General features: G+C 36.4%; 1 protein-coding gene across 1 annotated transcript in view; it reads left to right on the forward strand.

Annotated features, from left to right (window-relative positions):
• Nucleotides 1–27,111, forward strand: part of DLC1 (DLC1 Rho GTPase activating protein) — a 418,852-nt gene that overhangs the window by 98,575 nt on the left and 293,166 nt on the right. The window contains exons 3-4 of the mRNA XM_045997026.1: nt 7,179–7,328; nt 24,739–24,879. Coding sequence (XP_045852982.1) covers nt 7,179–7,328; nt 24,739–24,879 — 291 coding nt within the window. The remainder of the gene's footprint in view (nt 1–7,178; nt 7,329–24,738; nt 24,880–27,111) is intronic.

The raw sequence follows: 27,111 nt of genomic DNA on the forward strand, positions 1-27,111 counted from the left end.
CTGCCACTTCTGAGCACTCTGTAGAACCAGCTGCATAGATGTTCTTTGGAACTATGCAGGAGACTGTGTAAACAATTTACAGCAGTCCGAGTTTAAAAATGCTCTGTCTGAAGCCTCGTTGAAGTTTAAAAATCCAGCAAAGGAGAGACCAGTTTTCTTCACCATGCTTTATAAATGGGAGGAGAGATATAGGAAATGAACACAAACACTTAAGATAAAGCTTCGATGTGAGTATCAGTTAAAAGATGCCTTGTAGTAACTTTGAAGGAGGATATTATTTATCATTCTGTGTCATCTAATACTAAAATGATATTGGCACATGCTTACTTACTTGCTGCTAACTAAAGGTAACATGCAAAGATTTTGTGGTTGAACAGACTGTATCTGGCAAGTAGAAAATAGTTCCTGGTTTGTTTTATTATCTACCTCTTAACCTACATAGGTTTAATCCTGAAATGTACCAGAATAAAAATTAAAGTTGACTTGTTTAACTTGCCTAGAAATTGTGACATAAAATAACTATATTTTCCTTAGCTTCTGACTGGCTATTCAGATGAAAATCTTCGTTGCTTCTGAAGAAAAAAAATTAACAACTTTCTGGTTCTTTAAGCAGGATATTATTTTAAGAAAGGAAAGTCTAGAGTGAGGAATTTATTGTCCAATGAAATGTATAACACTAATACGAGATTTCATACTAGTCTAGCTGGCTACAGATCAAATAATTCAAAATGAAGTTGGGCCAAGTCTTTTGCTAAAAGGTCCCTTTCTACTGTGGGTGAACGAGGAGTATTACCAGCCCAGAATAGCCAGTAAGATGCGTATAGAATCAAAGACAGTGTAGGGGCCAGAACCTTGGATTATGAATCAGGAAGTCTTAGTTCTATTCCTGGCCTAGCCTTTAATTTATTATGGCTGTCTATGTGATGCCACAACTCATTGACAAGTAGAACATTCAGGCAGTGCTAAATTTGCTGAGCCAAATGTCTACTATTTGAAAGCATTCAGGTCTTTTACTGAATTTTTTTGGTTTTCTTCCAAATGCTTGTCATTAGGAAAACAGAACCCCTGCATCTCTGGGGGCAGCATCCTTTTCTCTGGACTTCATATTTGCCCAGTCTGTAAAACGTCTGCTAATTTTTACCTCTCTCATGTCCCCATATGTGTACAGTGTCCTGTATTGTTCAATAAAGGGCATCTGGAGGAGGGTTGGAATTATCTTCCCCAGATAGAAGAAAAGAAGAGTAGTGGAGTCTCATGTTCAGAGAATTCCTTCTCAGAGACCTGGAGAGAATGACTCCCTAAAAACCCTATTTATCTCCCCCAGATCTCCCCCAGTCCCTCTGCCCAGGGACTAAATAGCTATTGGGGGTAAATAAGAAGCATCTTTCAGATTTCCTAATGAAAAACCATGTGGGCTGGCCATATTAGGCTTTTGACAACAAATCAAATGGAACAGTTTTTCTCCAAATTTCCCTAACTATCCACTGCTGAGTTTAAGAAAGAAATACAACTGGAAATTTCTTCCACGCCAGTGACATATATTATCTGTACCTTGACAACAGCTAGTTACAGTGTCAAGACAACAGGATGTTTCTGTTCTTACTGCATATATTGGGGAAAGGAGACATATATCACACTGTTGACTCAAGGTCAGCTCACAAGCAACTAAATAGCTTTTCCTCATTAAAAAAGCAAATCATGGCAATCACATTAAGAATAGTCTATTCATGTTCTAAACAGGCACTTGATTCTTAACTGTGTTAAAGAGGGTGTATAGAACATGGGGAAATACGTGCCTACTCTGCCATGATCAGACAACTTATAGAGTAATATATTTAATCCTGAGAACCAACCATTAATTGGGCCATTGACAGAATTATGTCATATGCAGAGAAGAGTAAACAGAACTAGTGAGGGTTTGAAAATATGTTGTATGAGAAATCATCAAGGGAATTGAGGATGATTCACCTAGAAAAGGGAGAAAATAGGCAAAACAGACCAGAGTTCTTCAAATATTTGAAAGACTCTTTCATGGAATAGACACCACTTTATGCTGTCTAGTTTTGGAGGGAGAAATTGGGAAGTTAGAGGAAGGCAAAATTTGACTCCATGGCATTTCTAAACATTATAACTGTACAAATATGAAATAGGTAGCTTCCTAGGGAATAATGCATAGCACACAGGATATGGTCAGGAAACCCAGCAAATTATTGTTCAATAAAAGTATAAAAGAATTAGCCTAGATGCAAAAGTTTTGACATTTAATTGTGGTTATTTGTGTTCTTCCAAAACATAGTTTCTGTATATTGGAAGGAATGGAATCAGGTTGCAGGAGTTGAGGAGAGTGTAAAGATATCTAAGTGGCATTAATTTAATAATTGTATCCATGAAAGGACAGCAAAATGGAATATTGGAAAGAGACCAGGACAGGGAGTTGGGAGAGATGGGCTCTATTCTATTCAGTTTTGTCAATAGAGAAGTAATCTGGACTTAAAACTCCCTGGAATTCACTTTCTTCTGCAAAGTCAGGACACTATGGAACTAATAGCCATGGTTCTAGAGTTCTAGATTTCTAACGACTTAAATTTTGAAGAAAACATCTAGCATGAGTTACTCAAATATGTTCGACTTATTGTCAAAAATACAAGTATAAAAATACATTAATTACAATGAATTTTAAGGTATTTTATGAACATAAATAATGGGTAGTTCAAGGAAGGCAGATAAGTGAGAACTGCTAGGAAAAAAGAAGTCTCCAGAAGAACACTAAGTTTAAGTCTACCATTTAGACTAAACTCTGCTTGGGCAACGAAAGCAGAAGTTAAGGAAAGTAAATGCATTAAGTAACTAGAGTGCATTATTTCAATATATTTTTACATTGATTAAACCATAGTTACAACTATTGGTCACCAGCTCACATAAGCTCACAAGAGAAAACCTGGAGCATCTCTTCCAATTCTGCATTCGGTAATGTCTAGTTTGTAGCTGGAAACCAGCCATGGCAATATTTATGTCACAGAAAAATTGACCTTTTTTCAATTCAAGACTTTCTTTTTATGTGGAATATAGTTTCTAGACATTTACCAACATACCACTCCCTGCTTCCAAGGAACAACTTCCCCAAGAGTGCCGCTTTCTTTCACTTTGATCTCAAAATATGTACAGCCATGTTATGAAAGTATTTGTTCTTTTAATCTACTGTAGTTAACACACAGTGTTATATTAGTTTCAGATGTACCATATAGTGATTCAACAATTCCTTATATTATTCATTGCTCCTCAAGATAAATGTGCTACTAAATTTGTTATTTCCTTATAATTATCATAATGCAGGTACAATTCAAGTTGCAGGGGGAAAAAAAGACTATAGGACTTGAAAATAATCTTAAGATAAATTAACTATTTATCATGTGATAAATGTGAATTATTTATCATGAACTATTAATCATGTATATAAAGTAGGGTGAGGTTTCCAAAATGTTTAGTTGTCCATATGTGGCAAGAACCCTAAAAGTTGAAAAGGCATAGTAGATCACTTATTTGCTAACACCCTCCCAGTGGCCCCACTCAAAGAATAAATTGTCCTCTTTACAGTGACTTTTATAACAATATAATTCGGCTTGTGTTTATATTCACCCTCTCATTGTGCTAGCACTCATTCCTTTCCCTGTCACTCCCCTTCCTGGCGTTCCCAATCTTTTATCAGATCCTCTTACTCATCCAACTCATTGCTGTCTCAGCATCTTGGTGTCACTCAACATTGCATAGAATACTAAATTCCCAGTTTTCCTCCTTTCTTTCTCCCCTTCCTTCCTTCCTTTCTCTTTATCTCTCTCTCTTTCTCTTTCTATCTCCACCTCCATCTCTCTCTTCTACCCTATTCTTTCTCTCCCGATCATGATTTAGCCCTCGCTTCCACAGAAAACTCTTTTCCAGCCACCCTATACCACCTGGGAAACCCCTCTTCAGTGATTGTGCAACTTCTTACCCTATTTATTTGCTTCTTACACTTGTTCCTATATGAAACCATCCTACTCATGAATTTGTTAATATCTGTTGTCTGTCTTCTCATGGTCGATTATAATATTCAGGAAAACAGAGATTTTTTTTAATCTCTTAATCACTGGTGACTGTCTTGTCTCTTTAATGGTGCTTGACCCGTAACAGCTATGACTGCAGGAAAGAAGGAAGGAAAGATGGGAGGGGAGCGAATTTAGTGTTTTGGCCTCGATTTGAGGGGGTTATTGAAATACCAAAAACTTCATTAATAGGTAGCTTGATTTATTAAGAAGTCAGGGATGATAAGGAAAGCATGAAATAAAAGCTTCACTATAGAAGTCAACCTAGCCAAATCCTGCAAATATGCAGCTCTGTTTTCAAGCATGAGCTGTGTGCTGGAATTTAGCCATGGGCTTATGAAAGGTTAGAACAGTAAAATATTAATATCTGGGCTTTAAAAACAAAGACAATAAAATTCATCCAAGGCATCTGATTTATAGTCAACTCTATTTTGTGAAGTTTTATGGATGTATAACACAGGATACTGGTCTGTGTACTGGCCATGTCAGGCTAGTGTAATGGGTGGTGAATAAGGAAGCATCCAGGAAGGAAGGGGAAAGCAATAGGCTTATTTCTCTAAAGGAATATTGTAGACCAAGGATGTTTGGTTTTATTCCTTTTGGCAGAGGGTTTGAAATAATTTGATGCTCAGCCCATGGATTTGAAAATGTTTTTAAAGCAAATCTCAGCATCCAGTTAATTCAAAGACAAATTGTTTCTGAGACCACTGCTGGTAGGGCTAGGACAACTCATGACATACTGCTTTATCCAGCATTAACTTAGTAGCTGGAAAAATATCAAGATATACTTTCTAAGGCTTTAGGAGATGTTATTTCACTGGCTTCCATTGATTTCATATTATTCCTGAAAACATATTGCATGTGCAATGTATAATTTGACTCATCTGCCAGGTAGAAAAACACAATTTTTGTGCTTGAGGATATTATAACTAGGAAATGAAAATCACACACAAAATATATGTGGTTATAGAGATGCAAAGAACATTGTCTTGCCAAACACAACTTTGGTTTAAAAAAGAAGGAAATTATACAAGCAAATATATTGGAGAAGTAATTAAGAGGATGTTGTGCCTTCTATTAGTCAGATTTTCCATCTTCTGGGTATTTAGAAGAGAATTAAACTGAATAATCTCCAATATTTCCAGGATTCCATTTTAAGATAGAAGCAGGATTTTACTATAAAGCTCTTTTGATTCTTTTGTTACTGTTTTTTTGGTTTTTAGAGAGTGGACAAGTGCACACACAAGCAGGGTGGGGGTGGGGGCAAAGAGGGAGAGAGAGAGGATCCCAAGCAGTCTCCAACACCATTGTGGAGCCCACCATGGGTCTCGATCTCACAACCCTGAAATCATGACAAAAGCCAAAACCAAGAATCAGGCACTCAACTGACTGAGCCACCCAGGCACCCCAATAAGACTCTCTTGAATAAAACAAAGTTCTATAACATTGAGGGATATGATACATAGTAAGGTTTAAAGTCTGTTTGCAAATATCCCAGACACTTTTAAGCATAAAGCATAAAACTTTATGATGACAAGAGTCTGTAATTGTGTCAGAGCCTCATTACATGTTTTAGACAGCAAGGATGATGAAAGGAAATTTAAGTAATAATCACAGCACAGTATTCTGAAGTAATTAACACAATAAAAAAATTCTTAACTTATTCTCAAAAGTGGTGTCTTTGTGGAAGTATGACTCTTCGAATTTGGCATTAGTCTGTTAAATCAAACACAAGCTCAGCTTACCCAAATAACTTATAGTTAGCTTAATTAATGATTCCTCTAACAATTTAATTTAATTCAATTCTTTGACATCTGGGAAATAATGCTCTGTAATGTTAATAATTTGCTCTATCTCTTGTGGGTACAGAGACCTCTGTAGAATTATTTAATCCATGAAATTACCCTAGTAAGTCCTTGTTCTTTGGGGAACCCTCCTAATGATGGCCAGAGAATTTAGGGGATTAAAAGAAAAATGCCAAAAACAAAAATTCTGATTCAGGCAGTCCTCTAACTATCCCACTGCCAATACCATCACTTGCTCCCTTGTACCCACACCCCTCAGTCTTCTGTTGTGATATATTTTCCCTTTGAGGTCTCCACTGGTTTTCCTTTCAAAGCTGATTTTACCTAGATAAATATCAAAGACAGGTGAGAAGACGGCAACATGAATGACAAATGATGATATTCTTCGAAAGGGCTAGCCCTGAGTCTATTATATCTCTCAATAGATTTTGCTTCTGAAGAACCTTACTGTGCTTTCCATGGCCTTTTTACCCCTCCCAATGCCTTACCCAGTCTTGATACCTTACACAACACACAGGGAATCTGGAAGATTCCTAATATTAATTGACTTGATTTGGATATGCTATAGTAAGCAGTCATGGCCAAATAACTACATATGGTTAATGAGAAACTTTAGGTATTCCTGGAAGCAACAGGATTTCCACAAACATATCTCTGTGTTACAGAAAATTTAGAATAAGTAACTGTGATCATTTATAAGGATACACAATTGTGGGGGCTCTTTTCAAAAATGTGTGAAAGTAGAAGAAACTTGAAAAGAAATATTGAAGTAGCAGTAGTTAAATGGCCCCATGCAAACAACAACAACAAAAAAAACCCTACCTACTACACAGACTGAAATCCTGCCTTCTTTGGTTATTTTCCCATTTTTTTTAACTATACTCAGAAATATTCTTTCAAAAGTATTCTCTTATATGGATCCCCACAAACAGTTATTAGTATGTCATAGTTGGTTTGTACCATGAAAAAAGTATTGTATAACTTTTCCCAAGAATAATGAACTGAAAGATAGTAAATATATATCAGTACTCACTGATGTTTTACTTCTTTCTCATTGCACTTTTTTCCCAGAAGATGTATATTTAAAATGCAAGTAAAATACTTCCTTGGCAGTTGGTTAGTATCTTCCCAATGAAGAGCCCATTGATGATACAGAATAGAACTTCTTTGCCCCCTTGAGTAGAAGGCTGCCTATTATTCAGTGTCCTTTTTGTCACATTGAAGAACAGGGAACTTTTTATTCTTTTCAAGAAATGGCCTTTCAGATTCAGTAACAACATGTTCTGTTCCTCAGGAAATAAGAGAAGATCGAGATAGGGCGCGGCTGGACTCCATGGTGCTGCTAATTATGAAACTGGACCAACTTGATCAGGACATTGAGAATGCCCTCAGCACCAGCTCCTCTCCGTCCAGCACACCAGCGAACCTGCGGCGGCACATTCCTGTGAGCTTTCCTCTTTCGACTTCTTTCCCCATGAGAATGCTACCTCTGTTTCATACAGTCCCTCTTGCAAATGAAACATCTTTGATGGGAGCACTACCTATATGTGACCCTGATATGTGTTCTGTAAAGATCTCTCAAGTAATTCTATGCTTGATGCAATATTATTTAAAAGAGAAGTACGATTAAAAAGGAGATGATTATCAGTTAGACAAAAAAGAGGGTCTCCAGGGGAAATTATGTTTCCTAGAGGTCAAAGCATCTTTACTGTAGTCGTTTCTCTCATTGTCCATCTTCTCTGACATCCTGTGAACACCATTAGCAATGCTATGTCTATCTTGTTTAATATTTCATTTCCAGTATCCCACAAATTTACACTGCATGTAGAAGATGCCTACATATTTGCTGCTTGCACACATGCATTCATGGTGTTTGGATAGATGGGTGAATGGATGAATGGACGCTGGACTGACCAAGCGTACTGTAAGAAATAATTTAGGTGAGATTAAATTGAAAGCACTCTAAAATTCACTCGGTGAAACACAATGAGTAGGCCAGAGGGGAGAATTTTATTCTACTGTGCATTAATTTCATATGAGACAGACACTTCTCTGAGATTCTGACATTCAAAATAAAATTTTGAATTCAGATTCCAGGATTTACTATACACTTTACATAATTATTATTAGCTTTATATTAAATGGCTTGTTTGTATAGATCAAGCAAATGTGATGGTAGATTTAAGTAAGTCATGAATCCCTTTTCAATTAATCTATTAATTTACTATGCAATAATCAACACATTAAGCCAAGAAATTATATATTTACCCATGATCAAAGGGTTGGAAAACTCTGTATATAAACCTGAGCACCTACCAAAATAGAACTATTCTGTATCAAATTCTTTAATTAGTATAGTTCTATCATTGATTCTGAAGTTGTTCAAGACTTATTCTGACTATGGGGCAGAATTTTTCAAAGTAAAAAAACAAAATGATAGCTAACCTTGGCATATGCTAGGTATTATTCTAAATGATTTATACATGTTAACACATTCATTCCTCACATTTTTCAAGTTAGTGAACATAGAGAAGTTAGTAATCATATGTGTCAGAGCTTGAGTACATGCCCAGGGAGTCTTGATCTAGAGCCATGTCATTTAACCACTACACCACAGCTTTCTCTAGTTGACTATGGTGGATATCTTAGAGCTTAAGAAAATGATAGATGATAGATCAATGGAGAGAGAGAGAGAAAGAGAGGAAGAGGAAGGAAGGAAGGGAGAGAGGAAGGGAGGGAAGAAGGGGGAGGGAGAGATATTAGATGCTTCAACTTAAAATCTGATAGAATAAAATCTTTGTTTTTGCCTCTGATCTTCTGGATGATTTTTTTTCTTACCCTTCAGGATTCATCTTTATGGTGAAATCTTGCATACATCTCCTTCTGTCTTCCTATAGAGAATCAATTACTCCTTCCGTGGTACTGCCGTAATGTCTTGCACATACTTTAGTAGGACAAGCATCCCAATGGAAGAAATACAATCAAAGTAATCTGAAGGCCAACACAAAGGGTATTTTCATCTTTCTTACATATGAAGGGTTGTAAAGCAATTGTCTCATTATCATCACTTTTAAAGCCAGAAATAACTATATTTTTCAATAAGAGGTAATGTTTAGTAGTTCACCATGATGTAGGCATGGGGTACATTTTCTCTTTGGAAGTTGTCTAGTAATAATTGTTAATATCTCCCTATCTTTTTAACCTCTCCCCTTTTCCATCTGTATTGAAGTTTCCTCAATCCCCATGTATTTAGAGGAAAAAACCGAGCCCAGATTTCTGCTGAATGCAGCTTCTTATTGTCATCTCCGCCTCAGAAAGCAAGACAGCTCTTATCTGCTAGGTATGTTTCTTTGTTCAGTGGTAAAGACAAAAACAAAACAAAACAAAACAAAACACAGGAACAACTGCAGGTGATGATTTTAGGATTCACCTACATCTACATCTCCTGCCTCCATTTAAAGTATAAACTGGATTTTAATTACATGCACTGTCTCATGGAATATCACCATCATTACTGAGCAATGGTTGATTATATGAATAAAGATCTACTTCAGTTCAATATATATTTCAGTTTTCAGTTTAATATATCCTTGGAATAGGCAAAATAATACCATAGAAATCTTATGAAATTCAGAGTTTGCAGGCCTGGGTTCAAATACTAGCTCTACAACTGAATATCTAAGATACAATAAAATTATTTGATTTCTCAATTTCAAGTTCATGTGAAAAAAGGCAATATTATTTCCTATCTAATGGCTTGTTGGGAGGAGTAAATGAAAGAATATGGGTTAAGATGTATTACACAGATCTGGCACAGAGCATGTATTTAGAACGTGTTATTCCCTTTCCTTCTCCCATGTATTCACACCAGGCACTGGGCTAAAGATGAATAAGCCTGAAGTGCTCAAAACATCTTTGTGGTCTTTTGGTCATCCCTTACTCTTTATTTCTCTTCATTGGTATTTAAAGCTAATTTTAAAATTCTCTCATCATTCAAAAATTTTTCCACAGGCATTGTCCATTTCTTTTGATAATTGCACCATGGAATAAAGGAATTATAGCAGCATGATTATGACCTTGATCACCTAGCAAGGAGCACTGTCCCAGATTCAGAGGAGAAACTCCCTCTTTCACACCCTTATACTCCACTGTGAACTTACAGTTTAACAGGAAGACAAGACACAAAATGAAACAGTCATCTCAGTTTGAGATTATTTGTGAGAAAATGCTGGAGTGAGCTTTCTAACTATAATAAGTGGTATAAAAATAATAATAGACTAGAGTCTTTAACAAATGGTTTGAAGTTGGAAGAATAAATAAAATAAGAATAGAAATTGAAACATAATAGAGATAAAGACTTGAAGGAGGCTGACTTGATAGAGACTTGCAAGTTGGCTATACCTTGGTGGTTTACCCCAGCCCAGGATCTAGTTTTCTCCCCTGATGTCCAAATACTTGATCTGTCCAAGTACCCATTTCATGTCAGTCTCATAGAGCTGCAAATGGTGGTCCATCTCATGGAATGAATGCAAATAGGAAATGGAGAAGATAGTAGTATTTACTGAGCACTAACATATATATTACTTCATTTACCCTCAACAATCTTAAAATAAGCTGAGCTTTAGAGAAGATGAGTAATTTACCTAAGGTTATACAAGCGGGGAGTGGGAAGTAATTTACTGAAAGGCAGGTGGTAAGATTTATTTCAACATATGTTAGACTTAAGAGCCTGTGCTCATTCTGCTATATTATAACTCTTCCCAAGATGAAAATTGTTCGTTCATAATGGAATAAGTGCCATTTCCAGAACCAGAATTGCCTTTTCTAACAGTCAAAGAACTTTTTTACTGATAACAAGGTATTCTGAATATTAAATTACTCATTGTGTTTGAATTAATGTATAAACAAGGCAATATTGATAATATCTTTGGGTATTTCATCTATGCCATCAAGAAGATTAAGAAACATACAACCCAGAACCCATTTCATTACTTTTAACTGAACCTCTAGCACTCTTCTACAGTATTTTTTGGCCTTCCTGGACCTTTTCCCATAGTCTAAGGCAGCTATTCACAAATTTTGCTATTATCCCCAAACCCTACCCAACTCTTACACCTATCTCTTAGCAAATATCCTTGCATTCCTCCTCGCAGAGAAAATGGACCATTGATAGGAACTTTGCAGCCTCACAACTATAAATATCTGTAGGTACTCATTTTCATATCTCTCTTCCTCCTATGTCCTCCCCTATGAGCCAAGCTCCTCTTCACCTAGTATATATTTTGTGATTTGATTCTTGTCTATTGCTCCATCATTTCTCTGCAGCTCATCTCCTGTCTGAAAAATCCAGTAGTAACTCCTCAGTCTTCTGCTGTAGCATTTGATGCAATTGCATATTCTCTCATCCTTGGATTTCACAACACCCTGGACTTTTGGTTCCTCTCTTTCTTTTCTTTCATATCCTCAGTAGTTACTGTTCACATACTAAAGTGACTCTTTTTCCTATATTTACCCCCTAAATCTTATTTCTAGATTCTAGACTCAGTTCTATGTCTGACAGAATATTCTCCCTGGAAATTATCGTGGATTACATGATATTCTTCATATTTAGGATAACCAATGAGACCTTTTTTGCTATCTCCAGATCTGTATATCCAGTGGATCACTAGCAACTTCTTTATGCCACAATTGTACTGTGTATGCATCTCTACTATAGCACATCATACTGTATTCCCTACCATACTGGGAACTACTCCAAGACTTTTGTATTTCTATTGCCTGGCACAGTTGAAGCATGGGGTAACAGTGATGAGTGGAGTCTCGTAGGGAGATGATGTGGAAGATGAATTATACAAAGTGAAGGTGAGTCACAAGGAAATTATTAGATGGCAGTTGTAATGATATTTAGGGCTTGTTAGCCACGCGGTTTGGGCATGGTAGCAGTGGAAAAAGAAAAGAAGGAATGGATGTAAAAGATTCTGAGAGAGCTTGCATGTGATTTCTCATAGTGAAGAGAGAGCAAGCAAAATAGTAAAGATTTGTGCTGAATTACATATTTGTGACTCCCCTTAAATCACTTACATAGTTGTGTTTTAAGCCCCCAGCAGAATATCACAGCTATGTAAGGAAGTTGAACTCTAGGATCTGACAAATCTGACTTTGAATGTCAGCCGTGCTGCATAATGTGAATTTGGTCAAATTACTTGCCTTAACTACAACATCTGTCAAGTGAGGATGATAATATTCTCCATATAGGGTTGGTAAATATTGAAGCAGGTAATTGATGTATAGCGTTGTCTTTAAAAGATAAAAACACAATAAAAAGTAGATTTTTAAAGTGTTTCTCAGTTTGCCTCAGAACTGTTGTATTGTTAGAAAAGCCGAAGTTGGGGCGCCTGGGTGGCTCAGTGGATTAAAGCCTCTGCCTTCGGCTCAGGTCATGATTCCAGGGTCCTGGGATTGAGCCCCGCATCAGGCTCTCTGCTCAGCAGGAAGCCTGCTTCCTCCTCTCTCTCTGCCTGCCTCTCTGCCTAGTTGTGATTTCTCTCTGTCAAATAAATAAAATAAAAAAAATAAAAAAAAAAGAAAAGCCGAAGTTTACCCTGTTAATCACCAAATCAAATTATAAACAGGAAGGTCATATATAAATGGCTTGTAAATTACCTGCTACTTACAGCTGTCAATTTGATGTTGATTTAATTTGAAATTTTGCTTCCAATTAGGATGGCTTTTATTTATTTTTCATGTTTAATTGCCCTGGCTAGAATTTCCTATGTTGAGAAGGAGTGATGGGGGTGTCATTGTTCCTTGTCATGTTCCTGATTTTAGAGGAAAAGTTTTCATTTTTTCACCATTGAATAGGATATTAGCTGTGGCTTTGCCATACATCGCACTTATTATATTGGGATATATTTCTTCTATACACAATTTGGTGAGAGCTTTTATTATGAGAAGGTGTTGAATTTCATCAAATACTTTATCTATTGAGATAATTATATTTTTATTCTTTATTAATGTGGTGCATCACATTTGTTGGTTTGTGTATGTTAAACATGCTTGCATCCCATTTGATCATGGTGTAACATGTTTTAATGTGCTGTTGAATTTTGTTTGCTAAAATTCTGTTGAGAATTTTTACATCTATTCAAGGATATTGACCTGTAGGGTTCTTTTTATTATTTTTTTGTTTTCTTTTCTTTTGTTTTTCTTTCAGTGTCTTTATCTGGCTCTGGTATCAGGGTCATCCTGGCCTTGTAAACTGAGTTTAGGAGTATTCCCTTCTGTTCATTTTTTTGGAAGAGTTTGAGAAGGATTGGCATTAATTCTTCTTTAAATGTTTGGTAGAATTCCTCAGTGAAATTATCTGATCCTGGCCTTTCCATTATTGGAAGATTTTTTTTTTTTGGAAGATTTTTAATTCTACTTTAATCTCCTTAATTTTTTGTCTGTCAGGATTTTCTGTTACTTCATGATTCAGTCTTGCTTTAGCTTTTTCTTTTAATTTCAGCTTTATTAAGATATAATTTATAAGTAAAATTATAAGCTATTTAAAGTGAATATCATGGTGATTTGATATATATATATATACTTGTAAAAAGACTTCCATCAGGAGTTAATGAATACATCCATCACTTAACATGTTTACCTTTAGGGCTTGTTTTTTGTTTTTTTGTTTTGTTTTTGGTAAGAAAAATATTTTAGCTCTATTCTCTTAGCAAATTTATTTTTTTTTAAGATTTCATTCATTTATCTATTCTAGAGAAAGAGAGTGGGTGGAAGGCAGGGGGAGAAGAGAAAAATCTCAAGCAGACTCCACACTGATTGCAGAGCCCAATGTGGGGCTCAGACTCATGACCCTGAGATTATGATTGGAGCTGAAATCAAGAGTCAGATGCTCAACTGACTGAGCCACCCACGCACCCTCTCTTAGCAAATTTCAATTATTATTTTTTAATATAGTCTTATCAACTCTAGTCACCATGTTTTACACTAGATCCTCAAACCTTATTCATCTTACAGTTGAAAGTTTGTACCCTTTTAACCAGCCCCTCTCTATTTCCCCCTTGGGCTGTTGCAGTGCTATTGGTGATTTATAATTTCATAATAAAAAACTATAAAACTACTTTCATTGTGAGAACTAAGAAAGGGATGTTGGGATGCCTGGGTGGCTCAGTGGGTTAAGCTGCTGCCTTCGACTAGAGTCATGATCTCAGGGTCCTGGGATCAAGTTCTGCATCGGGCTCTCTGCTCAGCGGGGAGTCTGCTTCCCTCTCTCTTTCTGCCTGCCTTTCTGCCTACTTGTGATCTCCGCCTCTCAAATAAATAAATAAAATCTTTAAAAAATAAAAAATAAAGGGATGTTAATATTTTTCAGTCTAGCTATTTCTTAAAACAATATTTAATGAACATGTTTTAAATTGCCAGGAACTATGATATATCAGTGAAAAAGACATATGAAGTCCCTACTCTTGTGATATAGATTTTTTTTAAGATTTTATTTATTTATTTGAGAGACGGAGATCACAAGTAGGCAGAGAGGCAGGCAGAAAGAGAGGAGGAAGCAGGCTTCCTGCAGAGCAGAGAGCCCGATGTAGGGCTTGATCCCAGGACCCTGGGATCATGACCTGAGCCAAAGGCAGAGGCTTTAACCCACTGAGCCACCAAGGCACCCGTGATACATAGATTTTAACAAAGAGAAACAGTTGGGTGCCTGGGTGGCTCAACAGTTAATTGTCTGCCTTCGGTTCAGGTCATGATCCCAAGGTCCTGGGATCAAGTCCCACATCAGTCTCTCTGCTCAGCAGGAAGTCTGTTTCTCCCTCTCCCTCTGCCTCCTGCTCTGCCTGCTTCTCTTTCTCTCTCTCTGCCAAATCAGCCAATAAATAAAATCTTTAAAAAGGAGAGAGAGAAACAGACAAGATTAGAAAAATAGATGAGTGGAGGGTGGATGGGGGGGGGACAGACAGATGGATGGATAGATAAATGGGATTATGAATGGATATAATTTATATGTGTAGATAAACAAGGTGATAGATGATAAAATAATGACATACCGTGGAGGTTGAAGGGAAGAAACTCCTTTAGCTTGAAATGTCAATGAATATTGAAGCCAAAATCTGGTTTAACAAGTGGGGGCTAGCAAAGGGAAATTCTGAGACAAGAGACAAGAAAGACATAGTTCCAACTCTAGAAATCAGTTTGGTGTTTTAGAAGAACTGAAAAGCAACAAGTATGGCTAAAGCACGCCAAGAAATAAGAGAATTGTAGAATATAAGGCTAGAGCATATAAATGCAGTGTAGATGATATTCAACCATATGAGCCATGAGAAAGTTGAGATGTAGAGAGTAGACACAGAGGTTATTTAACTCATAGTTTTTTCAGGTTAAAGTTATAGACTGAAATGTGCCTCTGCTGCCTCCTCTTGGGATTCCCATCACCCCCAACTTTCCTTTATGCTCTCAGGCTACCTTAGAACTTAAACAGAACATTTGATGGATTAAATGCACTGCTTTTGGAGAGATTACAATGTAATTGCATTCACTCAGCAGACATGTCTTATATACGTACCATGTACTAGTTTTAAGATGTCTTAATGATATTAATAATAACATGTACTTTGCCTATATCTCGTGTAATCCTCATGAGACTCTATGAATGCATGCTATTATTTATACCCCTTTTCCTTTTTTTTTTTTTTTTTTTCCTCATTTTATTTTTTTCAGCGTAACAGTATTCATTCTTTTTGCACAACACCCAGTGCTCCATGCAAAACGTGCCCTCTCCATTACCCACCACCTGTTCCCCCAACCTCCCACCCCTGACCCTTCAAAACCCTCAGGTTGCCCCAACCTCCCACCCCTGACCCTTCAAAATCCTCAGGTTGTTTTTCAGAGTCCATAGTCTCTTATGGTTCGCTTCCCCTCCCCAATGTCCATAGCCCGCTCCCCCTCCCCCAATCCCACCTCCCCGCAGCAACCCCCAGTTTGTTTTGTGAGATTAAGAGTCATTTATGGTTTGTCTCCCTCCCAATCCCATCTTGTTTCATTTATTCTTCTCCTATCTCCTACCCCCCCATGTTGCTTCTCCATGTCCTCATATCAGGGAGATCATATGATAGTTGTCTTTCTCCGATTGACTTATTTCACTAAGCATGATACGCTCTAGTTCCATCCACGTCGTCGCAAATGGCAAGATTTCATTTCTTTTGATGGCTGCATAGTATTCCATTGTGTATATATACCACATCTTCTTTATCCATTCATCTGTTGATGGACATCTAGGTTCTTTCCATAGTCTGGCTATTGTAGACATTGCTGCTATAAACATTCGGGTACACGTGCCCCTTCGGATCACTATGTTTGTATCTTTAGGGTAAATACCCAGTAGTGCAATTGCTGGGTCATAGGGTAGTTCTATTTTCAACATTTTGAGGAACCTCCATGCTGTTTTCCAGAGTGGTTGCACCAGCTTGCATTCCCACCAACAGTGGAGGAGGGTTCCCCTTTCTCCACATCCTCGCCAGCATCTGTCATTTCCTGACTTGTTAATTTTAGCCATTCTGACTGGTGTGAGGTGATATCTCATTGTGGTTTTGATTTGTATTTCCCTGATGCCGAGTGACGTGGAGCACTTTTTCATGTGTCTGCAAGGGCAAAAATGAACTGTTGGGATTTCCCCTTTTCCTTTTTTAAATTTGAGTTTGGTTGACATGCAATTTTACATTAGTTTCAGTTGTACAACTTAGTGATTTGACAAGTTTATGTGTTATGTTATGTTCACCACAAGCATAGCTATCATCTGTCCCATTACATTGCTATTACAATATCATTAACTATATTTCTTATGCTGTGCTTCTATTCCCATAACTTAACGTCTGTATCTCCCTCTCCCTATTACCCATTTTTCTCAACTACCCGCCTTTTTTCCATCAAGCAACCATCAGTTTGTTCTCTGTATTTATAGTCATGATTCCTTCTGTTTACTCACTTTTCTTAGATTCCATTTGTAAGTAGAATCATATGGTATTTCTCTTTCTCAGTCTGACTTACTTCACTTAGCAAAATTCCTCTAAGTCCATCCATGTTACTCAAATGGCATGACCTCATCCTTTTTTATGGCCATGAAATATTTCATAGCCATATATATGTATATATCACATCTTCCTTATCCATTCATCTGTTGATGGACACCTAGATTGCTTCCATGTCTTGGCTATGGTAAATAATGCTGCAATAAGAGGGATGCATACATCTTTCAGAGTTAGTGTTTTCATTTTCCCTGGATAAATACCCAATAGTGGAATTACTAGATCACTAGATAATATATTTATTTTTAATTTTTTAAGGCATCTCCATATTCTTTTCCACAGCAGTTTCACCAGTTTACATTCCCACGAACAGTGGACAAGGGTTCCTTCTATTCCACTTGCTTGCCAACACTTTTTGTTCCTTGTCTTCTTGATTTTAGTTATTATAACACGTATGGGGTAATATCTCATGTGTTTGATTTACATTTCCCTGATGAATAGTGATGTTTAGCATCTTTTCACATGTCTATTGGCGATATATGTGTCATTAGAATAATACCTATTTAAGTCCTCTGCTCATTTTTTAATAAGTTGTTTGGTTTTTTGTTGTTGAATTGTATGTTTTTTATATATTTTGGATATTATTAGATATATCATTTGCAAATATCTTCTCTCATTCAGTCAGTTATCTTTTTGTTTTGTTGATGGTTTCCTTTTCTGTGCCAAAACTTTTATTTTGATGTAGTCCCAATAGTTTATTTTTGCTTTTGTTTCCCTCGCCTTAGGAGACATACTTAGAAAAATGTTTCTATGACTGATGTCAGAGAAATTATTGCCTGTGTTCTTTTCTAGGATTTTTATGGTTTTGAGTCTCACATTTAGGTATTTAATCCATTTTAAGTTTATTTTTGTGTGTGGTGTTAGAAAGTGGTCCAGTTTCATTCTTTCACATGTAACTATCCTGTTTTCCCAGCACCATTTATTGAAAAGACTGTCTTTTCCCCATTGTTTATTATTGCCTCATTTGTCATAGATTAGATGACCATTTTAATGTGGCTTTATTTCTGGGCTTTATTTCTATTCATTTTATTGATCTCGGACCCTGTTGGTCTATTTTGTGCCAGTACCATACTGTTTTGATTACTACATCTCTGTAGTATAACTTGTAATCTGGGATTGTAATACCTCCAGTTTTGTTCTTTCTCAGGATTGCTTTGATTTTGGAGTCTTTGTAGTTCCATATAAAAGTTAGTATTATTTGTTCTAGTTTTGTTAAGAATGTTATTGGTATATTCGATAGGGATTGCATTAAATGTGTAGATTACTTTGGGTAATATGGACATTTTGACAATATCAATTCTTCCAATCCATAAGTACAGAATATCTTTCCATTTGTTTGTGTCAGCTTTAATTTCTTTCATCGTGTTTTATAGTTTTCAGAATACAGATCTTTCACCTCTTTGGTTAATTTCATTCCTAGGTATTTTATTGTGCTTGGTGCAATTCTAAGTGGTGGTGTTTTTTAATTTCTCTTTCTGCTACTTTATAGTTAGTGTATAGAAATGCTACCAATTACTGGATATTAATTTTGTATCCTGCCACTTTATTGAAGTTATTTATACTTCTAGTAGTTTTTTCATGGAATTTTTAGGATTATCTGTGTATAATATCATGTTATCTATAAATAGTGACAGTTTAATTTCTTCTTTACCAATATAAATGCCTCATTTCTTTTTCTTGTCTAATTGCTGTGGCTAGGACTCCTAGTAACTATGTTGAATAAAAGTGTTGAGAGTGGACATCCTTGGCTTGTTCCTTCATAGAGGAAAAACTCTCAGTTTTCCCCTTTGAGGATGATACACGCTCTGGGTTTTTCATATGTGGCCTTTATTATATTGAGGTATGTCAACTCTAATCCCATTTTGCTAAGAGTTTTTATCATGAATCAGTGTTGAATATTGTCAAATGCTTTTCCTGCATATATTGAGATGATCATATGATTTTTATCCTTCAGTTTGTTGATGTAATGTCTGATGTTGATTGATTGCAAAAATGAACCATCTTTGCATTCCGGGAATAAATCCCACCTGATCATGATGAATGATCTTTTTAATGCATTGTTGTATGTGGTTTGCTAATATTTTGTTGAGGATTTTTGCATCTATGTTCATCAGGGATATTGATCTGTAGTTTGTTTTTGTTTTTTGTTTGTTTGTTTTGTGGGGTCTTTGTCTGGTTTTGGTATCAGGGTAACGCCCACCTTGTAAAATGTATTGGGATGCTTTCTGTCCTCTACTATTTTTTTGGAATAGTTTGAGGAGAATAGGTATTAACTCTTCTTTAAATGTCTGGTAGAATTCAGTTGTGAATCTATCTGTTCCTGAACTTTTATTTTTTGGTAGTTTTTTTAAGTTGCCAATTCATTTTCATTACGTATTACTGGTCTTTTCAGATTTTCTATTTCTTCCTGGTTCATTTTTGGAAGATTGTATGTTTCTAGGAATTTATCCATTTTTTCTATTGTCCCATTTATTGGCATATAATTTTTCATAGTATTCTCTTATACTCCCTTGTATTTCTGTGGTGTCAGTTGTTACTTCTCCTCCTGATTTTATTTATTTGGGTCATTTCCCTTTTTCTTCTTAATGAATGTGGCTAAGGGTTTGTCAATTTTGTTTCCAAAGAACCAGCTCTTGTTTTCATTGATTGAATTATTTATTTTTTAGTCTCTATGTCATTTATTTCTTCTCTGGTCTTTATTATTTTCTTTTTTCTATTCACCTTGGGCTTTGTTTGTTCTTATTCTAGTTCCTTTAGGTAGAAGTTTAGGTTTTCTGGTGGTTTTGTTTTTTTTTTTCTTATTTCTTGAAGTAGGGCTGTATTGCTTTATATTTCCCTCTTGGAACTGCTTTGGCCTTGTCCCAGAGATCTGGGAGCATTGTACTTTCATTTTCATTTGTCTCCATATATTTTTTAATTTTTTTATTCTTTGATTGTTTCATTGATGTATTGGTTGTTTAGTATCATCATGTTTGTTCTCCATGTGTTTGTGTTTTTTCCAGTTTTTTTTTCCTTGTGACTTATTTCTAGTTCTATACCGCTGTAGTCAGAAAAGATGCATGGTATGGCATCAGTCTTCTTTAATTTATTGAGGCTTGTTTTATGGCCTAATATGTAGATCTATTCTGAAGAGATGTTTCATGTACACTTGAAAAGAATGTGTATTCTGCTGTTTTGAGGTAGAATATTCTGTATATATCTGTTATGTCCATCTGGTCCAATGTGTCATTCAAAGACACCGTTTCATTATTGATTTTATCTGGATGATCTATCCATCCATTGATGTAAATGAAGTCTTAAATTTCCATAATATTATTGTATTACCATCAGTTTTTCTCTTTATGTCCATCTATAGTTGTTTTTTTGTATTTAGGTGCCCCAGTGTTGGGTGTGTAGATATTTACAAATGTTATATTCTCTTGTTAAACTGATCCATTTATCATTATATTTTGCCCTTCTTTGTCTCATTAGTCTTTGTTTTAAAGTCTGTTTTGTCTGATATAAGTATTGCTTACCTGCCTTTTTTTTTCTACTTCCATTTGCATGGTGAATGCTTTTCCATCCCTTTCATTTTCAGACTATATGCGTCTTTAGGTCTGAGGTGAGTTTCTTGTAGGCAGCATATAGATGGGTCTTGTTTTTTTTATCCATTCTACCACTCTATGTCTTTTGATTGAGCATTTAGTCCGTTTACATTTAAAATGATTATTTTTATTTATTTAAATTCAGTTAGCCAACATATAGTACATCATGAGTTTCAGATGTAGAGTTCAGTAACTTATCAGTTGCATGTAACACCCAGTGCTCATCACATCATATGCCCTCCTTAATATCTAACACCCAGTTACCCCATCCTCCCAGCCACTTCCCCTGCAGCAGCTCTCAGTTTGTTTCCTATAGTTAAGAGTCTCTCATGGTTTGTCTCCCTCTCTGACTTCTTCCCATTCAGTTTTCCCTTCCTTCCCCTATGATCCTCTGCACTGTTTCTTATATTCCACATATGAGTGAAACCATATGATAATTGTTTTTCTCTGATTGACTTATTTCATTCAGCATAATATCCTCCAGTTCCATCCACCTCAATGTAAATGGTAAGATTTCATCCTTTCTGGTGGCTGAGTAATATTCCATTGTGTTCCTCTGCCAGTGCACATCTGGGCTCAACTTAAAGTAGTTATTGATAGGTATATAACTTACTGCCATTTTGAAATTTTGTTTTCTGGTTGTTTTTGTAGTTCCTCTTTGTTCCTTTCTTCTCTTACTGTCTTTCTTTGTGATCGATTAATATCTGTAGTGTTTTGTTTGGTCTTATTTCTCTTTATTTTTTGTGTATTTATCATAGGTTTGGGGTTTGTGATTTTCATGAGGCTCATATATAACATCTTACGTTAATAGCAGTCCATAGTCCTATGATGGTCATTTCAGTTCAAACAGAAAGAAAGGAAGGAAGGAAGAAAGAAAGAAAGTTTATAGGTTGTTATATTTTATATCTTTTTATTCATATTTTTCTTATGTCTAATTATAGCCATTTCTTTTCCACTTAAAGAAGTTCTCTAACATTTCCTGCAAGGCTGGTAAAAAGTGGTGATAAACTCCTCTATCTTTTGTTTGTCTGGGAAAGTCTTTATCACTCCTTCAAAACTGAATGATAAACATTGCCAGATAGAGTATTCTTTTTTTTAAAAAATTATTATTATTTTTTTTAATTTAATTAATTTATTTTTTTTTTCAGCGTAACAGTATTCATTGTTTTTGCACAACACCCAGTGCTCCATGCAAAACATGCCCTCCCTATTACCCACCACCTGTTCCCCCAACCTCCCACCCCTGACCCTTCAAAACCCTCAGGTTGTTTTTCAGAGTCCATAGTCTCTTATGGTTCGCCTCCCCTTCCAATTTTTTAAAAAATTATTATTTTTTAAAAATTTCTTTTCAGCGTAACAGTATTCATTGTTTTTGCACCACACCCAATGCTCCATGCAATACGTACCCTCCCCAATAGTATTCTTATTTATAGGGAATTTTTCCCCCTTCAGTTCTTTGAATATATCAGGTATGTCACTCTCTTCTGGCTTGCAAAATTCCTATTGAAAAAGTAGCAGATAGGGCGCCTGGGTGGCTCAGTGGGTTAAGACTCTGCCTTCAGCTCAGGTCATGATCTCAGGGTCCTGGGATCGAGGCCCGCATCAGGCTCTCTGCTCAGCAGGGAGCTTGCTTCCCCCTCTCTCTCTGCCTGCCTCTCTGCCTACTTGTGATCTCTCTCTCTCTCTCTGTCAAATAAATAAATAAAACCTTTAAAAAAAAAAAAAAGAAAGAAAAAGTAGCAGATAATCTTAAGGTTTTCCCTTCTGGTAACTTTTTGTTTTTCTCTTGTTGTTTTTAAGATGCTCTCTTTATCTTACCTTTGACATTTCAATTATTATGTGCCTGGCATGGACCTCCTTGGGTTCATCTTGTTTGAAACGCACTGTGCTTCTTGGATTTAGATATCTATTTCCCTCCTAGGTTAGGGAAGTATTCAGTTATTATTTCTTCAGATAAGTTTTCTACACCTTTCTCTCTCTCTTTTTCAAGGATCCCTATAATGTGAATCTTTATGCACAAGATGTTGTCCAAGAGATCTCTTAGTCTATCCCCATTGTTTAAAATTATTTTCTCTTTTTGATGTTAAGCTTGTATGCTTTCCATTTCTTTGGATCACTGATCTGTTCTGTATCCTCTCATCTACTGTTGATTCCCTCTAGTGGTTTTTTTTTTTTTATTTCAGTTATTGTATTCTTCACCTTTTCTTGGTTTTTTTAAATATTTTCTGTTCTTTTTGAGGGTCTTACTGAGCTCTTCCATTCTTTCTCTAGCCCAGTGAGCATGATTATGATCTTTAAATTCTTTATCAAGCATATTGCTTATGTCTGTTTCATTTACTTATTTTTCTGAGTTTTTTTTCTTATTCTTCCTTTTGGAGCATATTCCTAGCTCCCAAGTTTGCTTGACTTCCTTGGTTTGTTTCTATGGATTAGGTGAAACAGCTACTTCTCCTGAAGTTGAAGGAGTAGTATTGTGTATGGTATACCCTATGCAGACTGTGCATGCTATGACTCTTGTAGGTTGGCCAGAGCTATGGCTGTATATGTTAGTTATTTTTTATCCACTGAGCCACCCAGGCGCCTATGTTAGTTATTTTTTAAACCATGGCTTTTACAGAAAGAATAAAGAAAAAATAACAATAAAAGAAAGTAGTGAAATAAAAGAAGAAAAGAAAAAAGAGAACAAGGAAGAACAAAATAAAAGAGAATAAAATCAAAACAAGACAAAGCAAATTTTAAAATTTTTTTTAAAAATTAGAGCAATTAAAATTTTTAAAAAATAAAACACAAAACCATGGCTATCCTGTTTCCTATGCCCTAGGCATAGTGTGACTGCTGTAGGCTGGTCGACCCTGGTCTCCTTTAGACCACAGACTCTCTATGACCACTGGGCCCATCAGTTATGGCTTCATCACCTGCCTGGTATGGCATTAGGACCCTCCATTTATGATGTCTGAAACTTCTCCTCTTGGCAGCCAAATCCTGCTCTGGCCTGGACTTTTAAGGTTGAGGGGGAGAGAGCATTCCCACCGTTCCTCAGCCCTTTTAAACTCTGGCTTCTCCTTTCTGTGCCTAGCATGACTGGGGCTGGTGTGGGCTTGCAGACTCTGGGCTCACTGGAGTTGCAAACTCACAGAGATGACTGCACACTCCCATTTTGGTGTCTGGATCCTACTGCACTCTAGGCTTTGAAGGTGGGATGGGAATATAAACCGGCTCGTTCTCCAGTTCCTCAGACCTGGAGAGCTTTCTTGCAGCAACTCTGTACTTGGCAGAGTTGTAATTTTCTGGCTAGTTGCTCTTTTAAGCCATGTTTTGTTTTGTTTTATTTTGTTTTCCCCCTGTGCCCAAGACAGAGGAGCCTGTTCCTGGTCCCTCAATGCTATTCCTCCCCACTGCCATTTGCAGTGTTAGGAGTGGGAGTTCCCTTTGTTACCATCCATCTTTCTTGCCGTTCTCTTGCCATGCTCTCTGTGTTTTGTTGTTCAGTAGCTGTTCAGTCAGTTTTTAGTTCTTCACAGGAATTGTTCTATTAATAGGTGTCGTTTGGTATGTTCTGTGGAGAGGGTGATTTCACAGTCTTCCTACATCACTGTCTTGAACCAGAACTCTATTATACCCATTTCTAAATGAGGAAATTGAATCATACATGTCAAATCATGTTTCTTAGCACTCAAATAGCTCATAGTTTATTAGGTAGACATTTACGCTAAATGATTCTAAGCCATTGTATGTGTCACCACAGAGGTCTGATGAGAACATAGAAGAAAATGAGGTGAGGAGAAATGAGACCTGTGTTTTCATTTGACGCTCACAGTGACCCTGTTGCATAAGGAGAGTTAAGTGAGTTACTCAGGTCATGTAGTGAGTAAGGGGTATCTATGAGCTTCTACGTCCTGACTTACTACAGTGCCCAGATAGCTCCCACTACTGCCCCTTCCAATTTTCAATAAGCTGTTTCTCCAGTATTTGCTCTTTAAAATCAGAACTTCTGAAGAGTTACGGTTCTTTATTACAAAATCAGGCATGGTTATGGGTGACATGTCAGTGTCACTTGTCAGCAACTCTTTAGCATGTCAGTGTGTGTTGGGAATAGGAGGAGGTGGAAGGATGCTGGTAATGGGAAAAAGGTCTGCAGAGATCATGTACATGCCTTTCATATCAGTGCATTTTCTTTTAATAGGATCTGGAGTCGGGATCTGAGAGTGGAGCAGATACCATTTCAATAAATCAGACACAAATGAATTTGTCATCTAACACTGAATCTACCAACTTACCATCCTCCACCCCAGTGACCAGTTCTGGAACCAAACCCAAGGCTACGGTAAGTTATAAATGATAACAGTCAGTTTTAACCTGAAATGCTGCTGATCGTAAGGTAAGAGTTGATATCTCATCCATTCAATATAGAAGAAATACTCTTTGAGCCTGAGTTGCAATGACTCGATAGCATTTATTTGAGTGCAATCCAGCATGTGTTTTTTTTGTTTGTTTGCTTTATACTGATAACACAGTATTTCACTAAAGCAGGTCATGGTTCTAGAATTATGCAAAATATGGTATCAAATTGTGTTGCTGTATACTCAGATCATTAAGAAACTAAGAATAAAAAATCTAGAGATTATTCTCCCAGAATTATAACCCTGACCACATCACTTACCAGTCAGAATATCGCCTAAGATTTTCTGACTGCACACATCATGATTTTTATGTGGGTATTAAATGACATAACTCAGGTAAAGCACGAAGTGAAATGCTTGGCACAGAATAAATACTGAGTAAGTATAAGTTACCATCATTATCATTATGACACTTCATCAACTTTACAGTGCTACCAAAACAAATAAAGAAGAATTACCACATATAATAATATAGCAGGGTGAATTGTAAATAAAAGACATTTTCCTTTAAGTAAAAAGTTGAACGGCTACAAGAAAGCAGTATTTGACTGTAAAAGGTAACATTTATGGAGGAAGTAATTACTACTTCAAATATCTGAAGTCCCAGCAGATCCAAAATAACTTTTCCTAGTTTAGTGAAAATCATAGTGGCGTATTATTTTTTTTAAATGCCCATGTTAGTTTAACACAGAGAAACAAGTTTGGATTGCTTGTTTGCCTGACTTTAAAATAAAAGGCAAGTCTGAAATAGGACTCAGGAGACAATACTCTTCTTTAAATTTAAAACATGGTAGATATGTTCAACTGCAAGAATATCTAGACACTTCTAATAGAACAAATATTCGTTGAACATCTACTACATGCCATGCAGGACGCTTAATGCAAGAGTGGGAGTGGAGTAAAACACATTTTCCATCTTTAAATAGCTCACACTCTAGCAAGGGTGGGAGGGCAAGAAAAGAGTGAAATGCAGTATCATACTATATGGTAGGGCTGTATAGATTAGAAAGATCAGGAACCACTTACCTGCTACATAATGCTATTGTAGGGTACAGTGAAAAAACAGGGTTAAAAATAATGTGTATCAACAGGCAGACTGCAATGAATTTGTGTTCTTCTTTTTCATAATGGATAAAGAAGGTTCAAATGCAAAATTAAAATATGAAACCAAATTATCTCACTTCATCACATTCTTATTGAAGTAAAAGGTAAAATCCTCTCAGCAGTTTTAATCCGAAGGTTTGGGAATCATTGGAGCATTGGCTTTTTGAACATTGGGATAAGTATGGGGCTGACATATAAGGAAAAAGTAGAAAGGAAGCTGAATTCCCTTGTTAAAAGTATTTATGCTTAAATTATCTTTTTAAAGCACCTGCTATTATCCCGAAGAGCAGTTCTTTTCTCTCATATTTATCCCATGTTCATCTTTTACTTTAGAATAATTACCATTGGTATCTGCTACTTCTCCCTTGAAACATACATATTTTAGTGTGTGGTCACCTTACAATTTGTAACAATTTATACAACTTTGTGCACAGTTCTTTCATTTTTCTTCAGTATTCCCACACTTATAAATGTGCTCATGTTTATAAATGCATTTCCACTGAGATATGTCTATATATTTTTATGATAACCATCTACAATAAATTTTTAGAATGAGAAATATAAAACCATCAGTTTTGGGGACTCTAATCCTTTAAAATACTTGAAGATGGGTCTGTTTTCAAATTTTTCATGTTTGCCATATCGATTGACCAAACCATTCACCCCACTGGAAAAATTAAGAAATACTAACATTGGGGCACCTGGATGGCTCAGTAGATTAACCATCTGCCTTCAGTTCAGGTCATGATCTCAGGGTCCTGGAACCAAACCCCACATCAGGCTCCATGTTCAGCGGGGAGCCTGCTTCTCCCTCTTCCCCTGCATACCTCCCCCACCCCACTGCTGCTCTCGCTCTCTCAAATAAATAAAATCTTTTAAAAAAGAAATACCAGCTTCAGATCTGGTATTTCTTTTTTAAAAGATTTTATTTATGTTGAAAATAGAACTACCCTATGACCCAGCAATTGCACTACTGGGTATTTACCCTAAAGATACAGACGTAGTGATCCGAAGGGGCACGTGTACCCGAATGTTTATAGCAGCAATGTCTA

The sequence above is a fragment of the Meles meles genome, chromosome 2 (genome assembly GCF_922984935.1).
Source record: "Meles meles chromosome 2, mMelMel3.1 paternal haplotype, whole genome shotgun sequence".
Taxonomy (NCBI): Eukaryota; Metazoa; Chordata; class Mammalia; order Carnivora; family Mustelidae; genus Meles; species Meles meles.